This window comes from Rhodnius prolixus, unplaced genomic scaffold, assembly GCF_049639745.1.
Source record: "Rhodnius prolixus isolate KJV_2025 unplaced genomic scaffold, Rpr scaffold_8, whole genome shotgun sequence".
Lineage (NCBI taxonomy): Eukaryota > Metazoa > Arthropoda > Insecta > Hemiptera > Reduviidae > Rhodnius > Rhodnius prolixus.
The window spans coordinates 27,090,523-27,109,581 of record NW_027411593.1 but is presented as its reverse complement, the minus strand read 5'-3'; the positions used below and the strand labels follow the sequence as shown (position 1 = coordinate 27,109,581).

At 36.6% G+C, this 19,059-nt stretch overlaps 1 protein-coding gene across 1 annotated transcript in view; it reads right to left on the bottom strand.

Annotated features, from left to right (window-relative positions):
• Positions 1-16,981, bottom strand: part of nAChRalpha2 (nicotinic acetylcholine receptor alpha2) — a 139,391-nt gene extending 122,410 nt beyond the window's left edge. The window contains exon 1 of the mRNA XM_074122095.1: positions 16,673-16,981. Coding sequence (XP_073978196.1) covers positions 16,673-16,903 — 231 coding nt within the window. The 5' untranslated portion in view covers positions 16,904-16,981. The remainder of the gene's footprint in view (positions 1-16,672) is intronic.
• Positions 16,982-19,059: the final 2,078 nt, after the last annotated feature.

Sequence of the window (19,059 nt, the reverse complement as noted above, 5' to 3'; positions counted from 1 at the left end):
ACCTTGCAGTCTAGGGGTGCTTAGAGGGCTGTGCTTAAGTACTTACGGAATTTAACTCAATTATCAGCATTATTATTCCACAATAATTTAATCTGATATTCTTAAAGGGCTGGACAGTTCCCTCTACAGTGATTATTTTTTTATGATATTTTTTCTGTTATTTGTAAGGAGACGTATGAATATGTATTATAAAGTTATTTTGTCGATTTTGGCATAAATCAATATTTAGCCCTTATTTTGGAAGATGTTATTCTATTCTCGGTGCCATGTCTTATGAGAATTTGAAGTTAACGAGGAATAGGTTAGGCTGCTCAAATTGCAAGTCCTCCTCGGTCAGAAACCAGAATTTGAGGCAAGTCGTTTGGTACATGTATGAAGGACTTCCAGGCATGTTCAGCTTCGTAGCATTTACTCTTAGGATGTGACCTGCTAATAGTCCTAAATTTTTTGATTCCAGGTCCGTTCTTGGGTTGTTAGTGAGATACTGCAAGGTCTCTCTGATAATGCTACAGGTTTCTTCCCTTACTGAACACTATGACTTGATGTGAAACATCTACAAAATTAGGTTCGTGGGTAATAGTTTTTGTATGTCGAGTTCGTGAGATTAGAGGAGGCAAAGTTTAGCATTCTACGGTTGGAATAGTTTGCCGGTGAACGAGCTTGTTGTTCGATTCATTCAGACTTTTGTGAACCTGGGTCCTGGTTTTTTTGTCTTTGACCCACTTCGTCGATGTTGATCTAGAGAGGCTTTGAAAGCCTTTTGAGAAAGAAATTCTCTCTCTCAATTGACAAATAATGATAAAGTTAAGAAAAAGATTAATTAACAAATTTTTATATTAATTTTACTTCGGTTCTTTTAGTGTATAGATTGGAAATAATTATTGCGGATTTTGGCATAAATGGGAGCTTAACGCTTAGTGCCTAATCTAATCTTAATAATTTTAAATAGAAATCCATTAAATGATATTAATAAAAAAGTCATTAATTAAACAAAAATAAATTAAATATTCATTATAATCAATCTATTTCAGTCGGAGGAATAACAATTTAGCTTAAAGATGGTCGACTACTGACTGAAATAATAATTGATGGCTGTAGATTAGAAATACAAGTTACGCTGACGTCATTAGTTTTCTCTGGCGAGATTCTGTTCTCGGCCAGCTCATTGCTTACAATGGCAAATACACTCTCCTAGAGTTATTGTAACGGCGAGACTACATTGATGCAGGACAATTTCTACAATTGTACCACAATGTACACAACCCGCATATACTTCAACTGTATTAATTGAATTACAGCCTCATATATATACCAGAGTAATTATTTTGTTATTACTAGTGGGTCATACAATAGGTATTGTCACGCATTTCTACTTTTGGACCAAATACTTGAATCCTGTTTTAGGACTAATAATTTTATAGTGTCAGGAAATGCGAAGATAAATTGGTAGAATTTATGAGTTGAGACAAAGAACAAAAGATACAAATCGTTTTAACATAGCTTTTAACCCTTGTTACGCCTCTCTGGGCCACAGTGGTGCCGCTAGCTTCAGTGGAGAAGGGGTGGGCCTGAAGGAAAGGAAAACACACTAAAACAAAATATTGGACGCCACGTCGTTTTATAATAAAAAAAAATTTTTTAATAATAATAATAAAAAGAGGAAACGGGAAAACCCTAGAAGGGGATGAACGACGAAACCCCAAATAACATATATGGAAAGGACAAGGGCCGGAAACTGGGTAATGTGGGTATCGGAAAGGAAGATAACAAGTGAAAAGAAAGGAAAAAGGAAATGATTTAGGAACTAACAGAATAATAATAGAAGGTAGTGTAATAAAAATTTATATCAATAAAAAAAAATAAATAATAATAAAAAAAAATTAAATTAAAATAAATTAATAATTTAATCGGAGAAAAAAAAAAAAAAAAAAGTCGGATCTGGCTGGGATCGAACACTGGTTTCAATCACCGGAGTTAAGTGTGCTATACACTCGGCTACTCTGACTTGCTGGTTAATCTAGTTAAGAAGATTGTCTTCACTTCTGACTCCTTTACAACTGAAACAAAGCATGGTTTCTAGGGGTAGGATTTTTCTTTTGGGTCTTATTAAAATTAAACAAAATACGTATAAACATAAACAAAATTTATTAGTTTTCCTTTAACATAAAAAAAACGAAATTCTCTTTACAACAAAAAAAACTGCCTAACCAGAAAAGAAAATAATCAACCTAACTCAATTAATCTCTATCTCGAAATTTATTTACAATTAAATTCCTTACCCCTAAAACAAATAATTACAGTTATACTTAAGTGGCCACATAAACCCAAGGATTAGTAAGTAATTAAAATAAAATAAAATAACTTCGTGGGGCCGGGTCGGCACCGAATTTAGTTTGTTAGTCTTTTTTTCCACAAACAAAAGCACCTGTTGTTGGTCTGGACTCGCTGCTCCTCTTAAACCCCTTTCGGGTATTCCTTCAGTTTTCCTTTTTGAAGGACTTTTGAGAAAGTAGCGTGCTAAACAGATAGCAAAATCCACTAATGGTTCAGCCCAACACACTCGCCATACTCCTCTCTATAACCTGCTGCCTCCTTCCACTAGTCTCCGCTGGAAGCGCTGTCTGCTTGCCTCTTCTCTCGTTTCTCTTCTCTCTTCTTTCTTCTTTCTTCTGACCCGGGCCTCTCTTCGAGAATTAGCCGACTAAAACACTATTTCAACAAAAAAACCTAATTCTTAATACAAAAAAATTTCTTTTTTTTTTTCTCAGGTAGCCAGCTTTTCCGTGAAGACACTCTCCTTATAAAATTTTCCAATATCTACCGTTTCGCTATTTTTCTTTGACTTTATTTTAGCTGTTATAAATCTTATAAATATTATAAATATTGACACCGTAATAATCTCTCCTCCTTCCCGGAAAGAAAAATAGCGAAACCTCTAGCGTACTTTTGGTATAGAAAGGGCAGGAATAGGAAAGGAAAGGAAAGGATACCACCCCTAGGTCTAGTCATCTGCTGGATGTACTTTCAAATCCTTTGCACTCCAAATCCCTGCGAACGCTCCTGTCTCTACATTCTCGAGTTCGTATGCTGCTTGGGATATCTTCCTTCTAATCCTTCGCTGCACAAACCTTGGTGCGAGCTTACCAGAATAATATGCTGATGCATCCGATTGTGGATGTGTTTTGCACCATACCAGCTGTCCTTCAGCATACTCTACAGGTCTTCTTCGTAGATTGTCAGCGCGACATCCTTTCTCGTACGCTCGGTTCAGCCTGTCTTGTACTTCTCTGTATAGAAGCGGCATTGCTTTTAATTTTTCCAGGCGGGACTCTCGGTTTACATTTACTTCCCCAGTTCCATCTGATGCTTGCTCATCATAGTCTGCAGCAGTCCTTGGTAGTTCTCTACCATAGTTTAAATATGCTGGGGTATATCCTGTTGCTTCGTGCACAGCAGTCTTTAGCGCAAATTCCAACTTCGGTAACTGGCTGTCCCATTTCCTGTGGTTATCTTGTACGTATGATGACAGCATGATTTTCAACACCCTATTGACACGTTCGGTGGGGTTGGCTTGGGGATGATAAAGGTTGGTAAACCAAATCTTTGTCTTATACTCGTCCATCTTACTTTGAAATTCACGTCCTTTAAATTGGACACCATTATCGCAGATGATAACCTGCGGCACACCGAACTTCAGGAATACCTGATCTTCTATCAAATCAGCAATCTTCTTAGCTGTAGCAACGGCAAAAGGATAGAATATTTTGTAAAATAATCGCATACCACTAGTAGCATCCTATTTTGTTTGGTCGATAAGGGAAGTGGCCCCATCAAGTCCGTTGTAATTATCTGCCACGGTTGTTCTGCGACTCTTTGCCCTCCCATTAAGCCTGCTGGTCCCTGCTGACAAGGTTTCAACGAAAGACATGTAGGGCATCTCGTCACATATCTGGCAACATCTGCGGCCATACCAGGCCAATAATACTGCTCTTTTAAGCGTTGCAGCGTCTTAAATGAGCCAAGATGTCCTGATATGGGACTGTCATGGAAGTCAAATAATAATTTCTTCCTTTGAGATTTGGGTACAACCAGCTTCCATGGTCGATCTTCTCCAAGGATCTTATTAGAATCGACAACTCTTTTATGCAGCCTTGTTCCCTCTACTTTCCAGGCTGGATAGGCTTCAGGCTGTCTGCGAACCTTGGAACATAAATCCCTATACCAGTTGTCGAGTTGGTCCTCAGAATAGTCGATTGCCGAGATTTCTTCTTGCTCTTCTTCTACTCTGGACAGGGCATCAGCAGCTTTGTTTAGCTTTCCTGCTCGGTGCTGGATGGTGAAATCATATTGCTGTAGTTTCACGGCCCAACGTGCCAATCGTCCCTGTGGGTCTTTTAAGCTATTAAGCCATTTGAGAGCCATGTGGTCGGTGACTACGCAGAACTTCATACCCTCCAAGTACGGTCGGAACTTCTCGATAGCCCATAGCACCGCTAGGCATTCCTGCTCCGTTGTAGAGAATTTTTTTTCTGCGGCGGTCAGTCCTCTGCTGGCATATGCAATTGCCTTTTCCCCTTCTGGATATTCTTGACTAAGGATGGCTCCTAATCCAGAAGTCGAAGCATCCGTTGGTAATACAAATGGTCGGCTAAAATCCGGACAGGTAAGTATGGGCGCGGAGATCAGTTTGTTTTTTACCTCCTCAAAAGCTCTTTTCTGGTCCTCGCCCCAATGCCATTTCTTACCTTTCTTCAGCAGAGATGTAAGGGGGGTGACTACGGTTGAGAAGTTTGGCACAAAACGCCGATACCACGAAGCTAGGCCCAAGAATCGTCTTATCTGTTTCACAGTTCTGGGTGTGGGAAAATCCATTATTGCAGACACTTTGTCGGGATCAACTTGAAGTCCCTCCTTGTTCACCACATACCCAAGGTATCTTAACTGGGGTCTGCAAAAGCAGCTTTTGTCCCAATTAATTGTCAGATTCGCTTTTGCCAGGCGTTTGAAAACTTCTTCCAAAGTTTGTATATGCGTCTTGAAGTCTTTGGTTATGATCACAATATCGTCGAGGTATACGAAGACCTGTGGTTCTAGCTCTGCTCCAAGGACATTGTCTACCAGACGCTGCCAGGTTGCCGGTGAGTTGTGGAGTCCAAAGGGCATCCTGGTAAAGTGAAATAATCCCCTGCCTGGGATGGTAAAGGCCGTTTTCTCACAGCTATCTTCCTCGAGAGCAACTTGCCAATAGGCGGATTTTATGTCTATGGAAGAGAGATAGTGGCCATCTCTAAGTCGGTCAAGGATGTGTGAAACGAAGGGTAGTGGATAAGCATCCCTTTTCGTCACGGCGTTTAATTGTCTATAATCCACACAAAAACGGTGAGTCCCATCCGGCTTTTTAACAAGTACCACTGGGGATGACCAAGGACTCTTGGATGGTACTACTATACCCTGCTCCAGCATCTCATCTAGTTCTTTATTTAGTATTCCCTGAATGTGGGGGGATACAGGGTAATAACGTTGTTTGATAGGCCGGTGGTCTGTCTCGATTACATGCTTGACTGCACTTGTGCATCCCAACTTTTGTGGGCGAATAGCTTTCCACTTTTCGACGACTTCCTTTAATACCTGCTTCTGATCTTCCTCTAGTGCGGAATGTTCAATTATCGCAGGACCTGTTTCTACTGCCATGACTGCGTCATCGAAGGACCAAGTACCTCGTTCTACATTGGGAATGACACTCATCTTTTGCAAAAGTCGACTCCTAGGATTAGGTGATACTTGAGCTTAGGAACTACTAGAAAATTAATTATTCTAATTTTTCCACAAAGCTCCACAGGCAGACAGATTGTTCCCACTACTCCCATCTTGTCTCCATTTGCTACTGAAATTGCTCCAGGATTCGCTACTCCTAGTTCTAGTCCAAGACTTGTTAATCTTTCCCATGTCTGTTCATCCATTAAGCATCTGGTGGCTCCCGAATCCAGAAGTCCAACCATCTCCAGTCCCAAAATTTTAACTTTTATATATGGACGGCTGTCTCGGCTACAATAGTGAGTTAATTGTTTGGAGGGCTGCTGGTAAACTTCTCTCACTGTCGCCAACCATTCCTGCCATTCAGTGCTATGTCGATCGGACTGGGGGGTTATGCACGAGCTGCGTCCTTTCAGACTCGTCCCCTTGGTGAGTTTCCCTGGTCTCTGGAACAAGAACATTCTTCTGTGGTGACTTGCTTCTTGCCACAACGTTCGCAGAATAATTTCTTTTCTGCCCTACACCACCGGAAGGCGTGACCAGGTTGGCCACAGTTCCAACATTTGCTCCGAGATCTAGGATTAATCTTTGCTGTGGGTGCGCTGCTGGGTTTTTGGCTGCACGAAGGTTCTTCACTTCTAACTTCAGCCACTGTAGCATTATTCCTGCGCATAGGTGGGAGATAAGCTAGATCAGGCTCTAGGAGGTATTTCTTTGGTGGGGGTGGTCGATGTGTTTGAATCCGCCACCGATTTTGCTCCAAGCGTCTTCCCTGTTGTACCAAGTCATTTAAATCTGACACTTCTTGAAGACCCAATCTATCCAAATAATAAGGGTGAAGATTCCGCATCACAATTCGCAACATTTCTTGTCCTGCAGGCCTCTGAGGTAGTCGATGGAAATAATTTCTCATCACACTCACATAAATTCCTATCGGCTCATCTTCTCCTTGGGTGCGGGAGCGGATCTCATCCCACAATCGCTCAGCATAGTCTTGTGGCTCAAACTCATTTCTCATTTCTCGAACAATTTGGCTCCAGTTGGAAGTCTCACGCCTAATGGCTTTATACCATATGAGGGCTCTACCAGTAAAAGATCATACGCTGAATTATACAAGTCAGCTTCACTTGCATTCCGTGCCGTTTTCATTTCATCAATTGCTTCCAGAAACGCATGAACACTCAGCCCTTGGCCGTCTCCAGAAAATTTGATTCCCCAATCTTTAAGTGGGACTTGAACTTTCTTTACAAAATATCCTTCAGAAGGTGGCCGCTGCGGGATAGGGTTACTATCCGCTGGTGGGATGTTAGGCGCTGGTAGTGCCTGACAGCGTTGGTTTAACTCTTGAAGACAGCCAACTGTATGTTGCAGGTACTCAATGCGCAACTTCTCTTTATGAGTGTCTCCTAAAGACATCAGAGTCAATTTAGATAGCAAATCAGCGATTAGGCTATCCAAATGGCGAGCTATTGGACTCTCTCTGCTTCCTGAAAAATGCGCCATCTGCATCTTTAAGGAGTCTAGCATTCTCTTGTACTGATCCAATTCTTGTGTGGTTGATTCCTGAACAGGTCGTTCAATCTGCTGTGGTTCCTTTGCGGTTTTCTCCTCAAACTGAGCCCATAACAAGGCACATTTATCCGTGAGTTGCTTCTTTAGCTCGCATGCTTCCACGTTTTTAACTTCGGGCCTCACCCGGTTAATTCTATTTGTCACATGTTGCAATCCCGTATCTATTTTTCGCAACTCCCCTTCTGTAGACGTCGCTTCCAAAGCTGTGATTTTAGCTTCTAAGTTGTCCACCTTTATTTGGCAAACTTCCAATTCTTTGGGTGAGGTGGTCTCTACCAATGGAAGACTGGCCTTCCCCTCTCTCTCCAGTCTTATGCGTGGCCTAAGTTTTCGCCGCATCTCAACTACAGACGCGTCTTCGGCAAGTCCCCTAATACGTAGCTCATATATTAGCTCATCCTTATTCAGTCTATCTACATCCATTTTGTAGATTTTTTTTTTTCTTGAAATCCAAAAGAAGTAAATAGAATTCCGGAGTAAAACAAAAACAATTATTTGATTAAATACCAAAAAAAACAGTATAAATTGGGTACTTCTTCAGGGCCCCACGTTGGGCGCCAAAACTGTTACGCCTCTCTGGGCCACAGTGGTGCCGCTAGCTTCAGTGGAGAAGGGGTGGGCCTGAAGGAAAGGAAAACACACTAAAACAAAATATTGGACGCCACGTCGTTTTATAATAAAAAAAAATTTTTTAATAATAATAATAAAAAGAGGAAACGGGAAAACCCTAGAAGGGGATGAACGACGAAACCCCAAATAACATATATGGAAAGGACAAGGGCCGGAAACTGGGTAATGTGGGTATCGGAAAGGAAGATAACAAGTGAAAAGAAAGGAAAAAGGAAATGATTTAGGAACTAACAGAATAATAATAGAAGGTAGTGTAATAAAAATTTATATCAATAAAAAAAAATAAATAATAATAAAAAAAAATTAAATTAAAATAAATTAATAATTTAATCGGAGAAAAAAAAAAAAAAAAAAGTCGGATCTGGCTGGGATCGAACACTGGTTTCAATCACCGGAGTTAAGTGTGCTATACACTCGGCTACTCTGACTTGCTGGTTAATCTAGTTAAGAAGATTGTCTTCACTTCTGACTCCTTTACAACTGAAACAAAGCATGGTTTCTAGGGGTAGGATTTTTCTTTTGGGTCTTATTAAAATTAAACAAAATACGTATAAACATAAACAAAATTTATTAGTTTTCCTTTAACATAAAAAAAACGAAATTCTCTTTACAACAAAAAAAACTGCCTAACCAGAAAAGAAAATAATCAACCTAACTCAATTAATCTCTATCTCGAAATTTATTTACAATTAAATTCCTTACCCCTAAAACAAATAATTACAGTTATACTTAAGTGGCCACATAAACCCAAGGATTAGTAAGTAATTAAAATAAAATAAAATAACTTCGTGGGGCCGGGTCGGCACCGAATTTAGTTTGTTAGTCTTTTTTTCCACAAACAAAAGCACCTGTTGTTGGTCTGGACTCGCTGCTCCTCTTAAACCCCTTTCGGGTATTCCTTCAGTTTTCCTTTTTGAAGGACTTTTGAGAAAGTAGCGTGCTAAACAGATAGCAAAATCCACTAATGGTTCAGCCCAACACACTCGCCATACTCCTCTCTATAACCTGCTGCCTCCTTCCACTAGTCTCCGCTGGAAGCGCTGTCTGCTTGCCTCTTCTCTCGTTTCTCTTCTCTCTTCTTTCTTCTTTCTTCTGACCCGGGCCTCTCTTCGAGAATTAGCCGACTAAAACACTATTTCAACAAAAAAACCTAATTCTTAATACAAAAAAATTTCTTTTTTTTTTTCTCAGGTAGCCAGCTTTTCCGTGAAGACACTCTCCTTATAAAATTTTCCAATATCTACCGTTTCGCTATTTTTCTTTGACTTTATTTTAGCTGTTATAAATCTTATAAATATTATAAATATTGACACCGTAATAATCTCATAGCCTTTTTCAAAATAAAGTTAATGATAACTAACATGAATTAAAGGGCTCCGAATGTCTTAAAATGCAGAAGCAGATCTCTATTGTATTCCATTAAACACAATCTTCATTCAGACATAAAGGTGTAGCAAGTAGCATAAACAGAAGTCAACATAATTGTACACCAAATACACCACATGGATGAATCAAACACAGATGGTAGATTAAATGTCTGAAAGCGGACAGAAAGAATATAAATAAATGTTGGTTACAGTTAGTTCAGTTATTCACCTATTTAAATTCCAAACTATAAAAAACGATTTTTGAAAAAACGAATTTAATAAGCGAAAAAAACGCGCACTTCTTTTTTTTAAAAAAACGAATTTAGTCTTACTGCAAATATTTCAATCTAAATTACAAAGTTTCATAGTTTCAGTTGCTCATATGAAATATACTGGCAAGAAAACTGAAAATCATTTTATATCGTAAGTCGTGGATCTAATTGTAGACCATCAGTTTTTCTTTCAATCTCCAATCAAATTCAAGTAATAAATCAAGAAAACTTGCTCCTGTTTTCCTCGAATATTTTTTTGTTTTGTTTCGGCGCATCGACATCTCGGGTCATTAGCGCCCACTATCATAGTTCTTCTTATTTCCATATACTACACGAGCTGGGACGACACGTGCAGACCCATAGCTTCCAATCACTACACCTTACTTAACAAGGTAGGGTGGAGCCTGGGTCTGCTAGATTGTCTCCACACATCCCCTCTATTCCTCGAATATTACTTTGTAAACAATCATTTGATGAACTACATAGCTAATAGTTTGTAAGGATGTATAAAGATGGCAGACTGCGGTCTTAAGAATCTAAATTATGAAAAGAAGCTAAGGAAAAAATCTAAAATGAAAAGGTACGAAAAAGGTGGATCAAACAGCTTAAAAGTGGATAGGCTTTTTATAATCCTGAGTAATGTCCAAAATTGTCCTTTCTTGTTTCGAAATTTTAACTTGTATTTCATTTTTATTTTATTTATTTTTTAGTGTGAATAAACTTTATTTTTATACCCGCAAGAAAGTACTAAGCAGTGTTTCTAATACACATAAATTTCTTAAACTAAGGATTCAAGATTGGCGAGGAATCGGTCAAACAAAAAAACAACTCGTCTTTTTACCAACGTTTCGACAAATATATAGTCTTCTTCAGAAAACTGTAACTCAACCAACCCGCATAGCCATGCCCTAAAGAAGACAATATATTTGTCGAAACGTTGGCAAAAAGACGAGTTTGTTTTATATTTGACCAATTCCTCGCCAATCTTGAATCCTTAGTTTAATAATTTACGGGTCACGAAGCCTATATATTCATAAATTTCTTACTCCAATAAGTCTTCTAATAAGTTTTCGCTTAAGGGGTACATTAAATTTTCAATGCTGTGATCAGCGTACGGGCGAAATTTCGCATCAAAGTTTGTTAAATGCGAGGAAAGGAATAAATAAATAAAAATGTTAGATAGAGTAAAATAATACCAATTGCAATAATAGAAATTTCGCATGATAGTTCTCACGGATTTTCTGGAAATAATAGTAAAAATCTTGGCTAAAAGGATTGAACTCCTACAACAATAGAATTAAACAGGGATTAGAAAACATTTTAAAAAGTTTCAGAATACTGAAATGAGAAACTGATAATTTCTTGTCGTTTAGGACTGTCGAAAAACCATCTTTAAACAACGCTTAAAAAAGAAAAAAGTCAGAAATATTCGGCATATATAATCAATCAATTAAAGCCCCATTCGCTATCAGTTCTCTAAAAAAACCTTACAACTATTTGGTTAACGACTTAACAACTACCGCAGATGTACAAGAGGAAAAAAGCAATGGTAATGTAAGGATTCCAACTAGAAATTGATTGCATTGGGTGATTTCAATTCTGCCTTAAAAAACAAAAAATTGTAGATGGAAACATTTGTTCACAATTCGCAGAAGAAGACGGTATTGGTGGAAAACGGAGAAAAAATAACTGTTCGGAGTGACTTTTCTGACAAAATTTCCATAAGATTCTCAGGAAATATTAAATAAATATGGGAAAAGGTTACTAATCACTATTAAACTATACTCGGAAGGTTTCATACTCATGAAGAGAAGATAAAGTAAAAACTGGAGTAAAATAAAGCTATCTGAACCTTTTGAAGTGAGAATATAAAATTATATTCTTGAAAAAAAAATAAGTTAAGTACGATTTTTATAAACAATTATTTAAAATTATTTCAATGTTTGAATAAAAGGCCTTCAAGGTAGGCCTTTTATACGTAGGGGCACTACTTATATTTTGAGCCTTGGCAACACCGAGTGTTGTCAGGTGCTATCTGACGTTTCCACTTGAAAGTTTGACATTTTTGACCATAACCTTCTTCAGAACGTTTTGTTACTTGAGCGCGATTTGTGTTGTTTACAGTCACTTGCAAATTGTGTCTCAGAGAAAAAATGGAATTAAGTCGTGAAAATTTTCGTGCAATGATTTATTACGATTTTCGACGTGGATTATTAAGACAGGAGTGCATCGATCAACTTACTTCCACTTTTGGCGATAAAGCCCCATCCTTTACCACTGTGAAACGCTGGTATAACGAATTCAATCGTGGTCGTCGTTCGCACACCGACGAAAGTCGTGAAGGTCGTCCAAAATCAGTTGTTGTGTCAGAAAACATTGATGCTGTGCAAAAACTAATAATGCAAGATCGTCATGTGACATACTGTGTGATTGAGGCATTAGTTCCACCAGCATACATATATAAAATATTGCATGATCATTTAGCTGTAAAAAAGGTTTGTTCTCGTTGGATCCCACATAATCTGACAAAATCTTAAAAAGATGCTCGTGTCGATTGGTGCAAACAAATGCTTAAGAAATACAATGGCGGTGCTTCAAAACACGTGTATAAGATTGTAACAGGTGATGAATCATGGATATATGCGTATTAGCCGGAAACTAAACAGCAATCGACTGTATGGGTGTTTCAAGATGAACCAAATCCAACAAAAGTTGTTCGCGCTCGAAGCACTTCGAAACAAATCGCCTGTTTCTTTTCGGAAAAACTGGTCATGTGGCAACAGTGCCTTTAGAGGAACGTAGAACGGTCAATTCTGATTGGTACACAACCATTTGTTTGCCGGAAGTCTTCGATGAAATAAGGAAAACAAACAAGCGCCGTCGGATCATTCTTCATCAAGACAATGCCAGCTGTCACACATCTCGTCTAACAACTGACTATTTGAGCACTCAAAAAATCGAATTAATGGGTCATCCGCCGTGCAGTCCTGATGTGGCACCAAATGACTTCTTTTTGTTACCGAACGTCAAGAATAAATTACGTGGACAACGATTTTCGTGGCAGAAGAAGCCGTTGATGCATTCAAAAACCATGTTTTGGAGGTGTCTCAAGCGGAATGGAAAAAATGCTTTGACAAGTGGTTCGAACGCATGCAGAAGTGTATAGATCATAAAGGAGAATATTTTGAAAAACAATAAAGTCATTTTCAATGACAAATTACTGTTTTTTTATTATTAAGTTCAAAATATAAATAGTGCCCCTATTCAACAAATACTTCCTGGTCTAGATTACTACTCAGATAGCATAACTCCTTTATCAGAAACATGTTACATAATCTGTGCTCAACTAATATATTTTTCTTCTCAGGATATTTGTTAACACTGCATATTCTTATCTAATGAATAAATCAATTATATTTTCATGAAAAGTTGTAAATTTTTATGCATTTTCTTTCTTTTTATAAACTTTCACGAGTTTTTAACACCTTTTACTCGCATAGAAAATGTCAAAATTAAACTCCCCGGAAGCAAAAAAGGATTGACAGGTATCATACGTCTTAAGTTTCTCTGATATGTGGTTCACCGCTCTTTGGGCTCATTGTTACACCTCATTAGTTCTACTCCTCAATACTTAATTAGGCCTCTATGTTGTCCCTCGACATACAGGTGATTTGGCTGTTAAATTGGCGAAATAGAAAGGATATCAGCTCAATTGTTAGCGAAGATACAGGGTTCGAATCCAGTTGTTGGCCCCCTTACATCTTACATTCTTTCTTTCCTAGAAGCTTCTTCACAGCACTCTACCCCGGTGATGGACAGTGTTTTTTGAAACAAGAGAACACTGTCTGGTAGTTGGCAGTGTACTGAAAGAAGCTCCAGTCGCCAATGATCTCAGATGTTGACGCGCCTTAAAAAATAAAAGTACTACAGAAGAGTAATAGAAAGTAAGGAAATGGATACTGATTTAGGGAATGCTGCTCTTGCAGATTTTTTGTTTGCAGAGGAATTCGTTTTGTAAAATTTTGAAGAAAAAGTGTTCATAACTGTAAAATGCCCTTGTAAGGATGTTTTATTTTGTTTTATATGACCACAGAAAATGCAGAACTTTTACCTTTTGTCTACATCAGGGGTTCTCAACCTGGGTTGCGAGACGATATTCCAGTGAGAAAAGTCCAGGTAAGTACGAGGGTCGTTTGAAAAGTCCGTGCAAAGTCAGAGAGATAGCACCACTGGCGCGTATCGAGGTTATGTTTAGTTAGTAGCATCTCTTGGAAGAACACACACCAAGTTTCAGCCAGATGGGTCTATTCCTTTGTGTTTGGCATTCGTTTGAATCGAGTTTCAAAATTTTCGGAGTGGCCATATGGGCACAAGTGACGCTGAACGTTCTGGACGCCCTGTTGAGTTACTACTCCAGAAATCATTGATAAAAACCATGATATGGTGATGGATGACAGAAGAGTGAAGGTGCGTGAGATTGCTAGTGCTGTGGGCATCTCGAATGAACGGGTACATAATATTTTGCATCAACATTTGGATATGACAAAGCTATCCGCAAGATGGGTGCCGCGATTGCTCACGCTTGACCAAAAACGAAATCGTGTGAAGTGTTGCAAGGACGGTTTGCAGCTGTTCCAGAAGAATCCGCAGGACTTTAAGCGTCGTTTCGTCACTGTGGATGAAACATGGATACATCACTACACTCCTGAGACCAAAGAACAATCTAAACAATGGGTTACCAAGGGGGAATCTGCGCCAAAAAAGGCGAAGACCGTTCCTTCGGCCGGAAAGATTATGGCGACTGTCTTTTGGGATTCGCAAGGAATAATCCTCATCGACTATCTGGAAAAGGGTAAAACTATTACAGGTGCATATTATTCATCGTTATTGGACCGTTTGAAAACCGAGCTGCAAGAAAAACGCCCACGATTGGCCCACAAAAAAGACCTTTTCCATCACGACAACGCACCAGCTCACACCTCACCAGTTGTGGTCGCAAAATTAATGGAAATAGGGTTCCAACTCGTTTCACATCCCCCCTATTCTCCAGACTTGGCTCCCTCGGACTACTATTTGTTCCCCAATATGAAGTAATGGCTGGCGGGAAAAAGATTTTATTCAAACGAGGAGGTGATTGCAGAAACGAATGGCTATTTTTCAGACTTGGACAAATCCTATTATTCGGAAGGGATCAACAAACTAGAGCAGCGTTGGACGAAGTGTATAAGCCTAATAGGAGACTATGTTGAAAAATAAAAAAGGTTTACCCCAAAAAATTAAGTAGTTTTTATTTTTGCACGGACTTTTCAAACGACCCTCGTAATAGGATATTATTATTATTATTCAAATATTTTTCATATTTTCATTTCTCTTGCGCATATTACAAGGAAATTATTATTTTATTTGTAAAGTATACTTTCTTTGTTATGTACTCCATGTGTTTGATTATTTTTTTGTTATATTTATCCTTGAGCAAAATATAAATTTTCAGGGTGTGTGAGAGGTTCGAGTGAAATCTCTTTAGGGGTACGGAACGAAAAAAAAGATTGGGAACCACTGCTCTACATGGTCAGCCCAAAATCACAGGTTTGGTGAATGTGACTTTATTGATTCAGAGAATGACGCAATATTCAATTTAGATTTTTGTTTTGAAGGAACTCATATTAATGCCTAAGTATTTTCTTTCTATATTAGTACAATTGTAACAATGAGAAAAAATGAGTTTTCCAAAAATTACTTAAAAGATCTACGAGGATCCTATTATTCGGAAGGGATCAACAAACTAGAGCAGCGTTTGTTAAAGGTTTACCCCAAAAAATTAAGTAGTTTTTATTTTTGCACGGACTTTTCAAACGACCCTCGTAAAGGTTAAACATTTTAAAATTATAAGTGCGAAAGAGATAGAAATTTTAGCTAGTAATAAAATGTACTTTAATGAAGAACAAAAAATTAATAGTTATCTCATCTTATTGCTTTACCACACAGACGTCAGGAAAACAAAAATTAATCTTTTTAGAGTTACACATAAATAGTAAAAATCTAAAATAAATCTTCACATAAGATTATCTGACAACCAAAAATTCTTCATTTGCTAAAGAAATTAATTATAAACAACTTTCAATGTTGCAACGATCTGACGTATTGGTATTTTGTATTTATGTAGTACATTTTACACGTTTGTTTAGTTTTTGTTTAATGGTAACATTTCTGCATTTAAAGAATTGAAAAAACAAAACAAAAATGGATTCGATACCTCCGAAATTATAATTTTATAACTACTCTTCAAAACTACTTAATCAGTGGTCGAAACCGTGAGCATCTTATGTGATACTGGTTACAATAAAGTAATGCTTCACTGTCAGGAAGGCATCTTAATATGAGTTAATATTAATTAGTTAGTTTTTGGAACTTCATATACTATATAAAGAAATATTTATATGCAATAATGATATTAACAATTTGGTAAAGTATAGAAATACATTTTAGGAAAAGAAGCTTGCTGAAAAGAAGTTTTAAGTTGTAACTTCGTTCATCTGATGCAGTAAAATACTATTTTTAAATATTTTAAACTAATATCTTATACATTTATAAGAATTATTTGCTGTAAATCATCTATAAAGATAGCTTTTTTGTCTTTGAACTACATAAGAAGGACTAATGTTCATCTTTTACTAAAAGGAAATCGTTGCTTTAGTTTTTAAAATGTCTACTTTAGTTTTTAAAGCAGAAAACCAATACATAACTTAGAAAAGGATGATAGATAAATCAGGTGATGTTAAAAAAGAGTAAAAATGTTATTGTTTTAGAAGGTAACCAGAAGGTGAGGTGACAAAGTTTAGGGTGGTGAGAACTTTTGACAGGTGTTTGAGAGATATTGGAATCTTAGTTTTTTGTTGCCCAGATTGTTGCCTCAATTTTATTTTTAATAGTGTAAACATTATGTTTGACTAAGCAATTCTATTTCTTAAAGATTCTGAGCAAAATGTTTTTATAAATAGTTTGTATACTAAAAATAGCTAAATTATATTTATAAAATAAAATTGCAGAAAAATTAATCAATTATAATGTTTTACTGACCAAATCGATGAGCTGAGATAATCTGAGACCAAGTTTTACCAGTACAGTATCCGTGTTGTTGCTAACCGGTCTGATAAGGCGATTATAATTTGACAATAGATCATCGTACAAACGTTTCGCATCCGGATTACCATAGATTGTATTATTTTCTAAGAAAATTATAATTAAAAATAATAATATTTTAGAAATATATAAACTTTGTATGATATTAACATTGACGGATAGAAGCATGGTCACGAAAGACAACAGGGCGGCATTGCCTTCCCCTTATCCCAGGCCTAGGCTCACTAGCGCCATCATGTGCACCTCCTGCAAACCGTCCTCATACCCCTACCGACAATACCAAGGGTTCACCACTAACGCGCAAACGCTAAATTCTCCTCCACTGTGTTTAGCAGATGCTTCAATAGAGGTTCATCCCAGCTAGTATTATTGTTAGATTTTTCTTTTACTTTTTTTTTTTAAGAAAAAATACCTTTCAATTTTGCTTTTTGCTAAATTTTAATATTCTCTTAACGGATGTAAGACTAAATTATTAACATCTAGCGGAAACAAGTAGATTATAAAACCAATAAACATCTTTCGAACATCAACTGATGCAAACGAACTTAATTTTAAATTGAATTTCCTGGCGGACGGATGTATCATTCCCTTACATAATTTATTACAAATCAAATATGAATCCCCAAATGTTTTCTCTTTTTTTAATCTTTCAATTTCCGTCAAAACTATTCTAAGGAATAGTTATTTATTTAAAAAGTGTGGAAAGTAGTACTTTTCCTCACACGAGGCAGGGTTTGCACGCACGAGCGAGCGAAGCGATGCGAGTGCAAGTGCAAACCCTGCCTCGTGTGAGGAAAATACTTTACACTCGAGTTAAATATTATATTTTTTCTGCAACCATTTATTAACTAATAAAATTAAAAATTTCATTTTTACAGTCTACAAAAAGTAATTTATTTATTATAAACATTTATTGTTATATTACAATTATTTACATTACTTACGTATTTACATTACTTATTACATTTTCTGCTGTTTCTTTTGTTGATGGAGGAGTGTTTTCTAAACAGGAATCACTAGAATCCATTTTAAATTTCTATAAGGTAACACTATAACCTTTTTAACTGTTGTAATTAAAAATATCTAATTATTTATTAAAGTATTATTTTTATTTCTATATTCCTTTCAATTTTTATTTTATTTTTTAATATTCGTTTTTTAATTATTTAAATAAAATAAATTTAAATAAGCTTATTAGAGTTTTACAGAAAATATTTATGTTAATAACAAAACTTCTTATATCAAGGAAGCACAATAAAGTTTTTCCACTCACTTGTGCGGAAAGTGACACTAATGGGAATTTCCCCCCACTAGTGAGGGAAGTTGGGCATTACACAGCTGATTTTAATTGAGTAATGAGAACTTCCCTACATGGTTGCAGAAAAATATAATTACTTCTATATGTAATTATAAATAAACATTTTTTATCAAACAAATTGACGCCCACAAATCGTATTATTTATATTTTAAATGAGGATGTTTTCTTTTCTCGTTTATATTTTATCAAATATTTTTTGAAGAACAAGTTCAAAAGGAAATGTAATGGGATCAAGTTTAGAAGACGAATGTGTTATATTATATTTGCAGCAAATGCTGAGGATCAGTTTTTTCTTGGACTAAAACATCCTGAGTTATGGATGAGAAACTTGTTCTATTCATGTTCCAATTAGATTTTGAGGTTGGTGTTGACTCCAATTTCAACCTTCAATGCTATCTAGAATTAAAATTCGATTTTCTTAAGACACTTTCATTAATTTGGAAAATTATCGATGATGAACAGTTTATAAATTCGTCGATGTTATCCTTAACATAGAAACCAAAATTTGGTTATTCCAATGGTTACTGAAATTCATGTTGATTTTACATATGGAACCTTGGCATGCATTTTACAAGCTCTTGCCTGTCTGGACATGTAATGGAGTGCACTCTAATCTCAAGTGCACTCTAATCATCTGGACAGACCTTCATGCTGTAATGTGTATATTAGTATTACATTTTTCAAATAAATATTACTCTGTTTACTGTAATGAAAATAAAAAAAAAAAATGGTAGAAGAGTTGAAAGTTAGTCCTGTTTAAATGTCGCAAAAAAATAATATGGATCGTTCTTGATAACTGTGGGTAGCAGTATGAATATATCTGGATTCATGCCACTGTGAAGTGCGCTATAAATCAAAATATATAAAAGATAACATAAAATTTTTGTAACCATGTTTTTTTGTTATAGTTTTTCTTTATGGTTTAGTGATAAAAGAAAAATTCATAATAAAGTATCACGAAGAAAGGAGTTTAGGAGATGAAAAGGACGAAATAAATAAAGGAAAA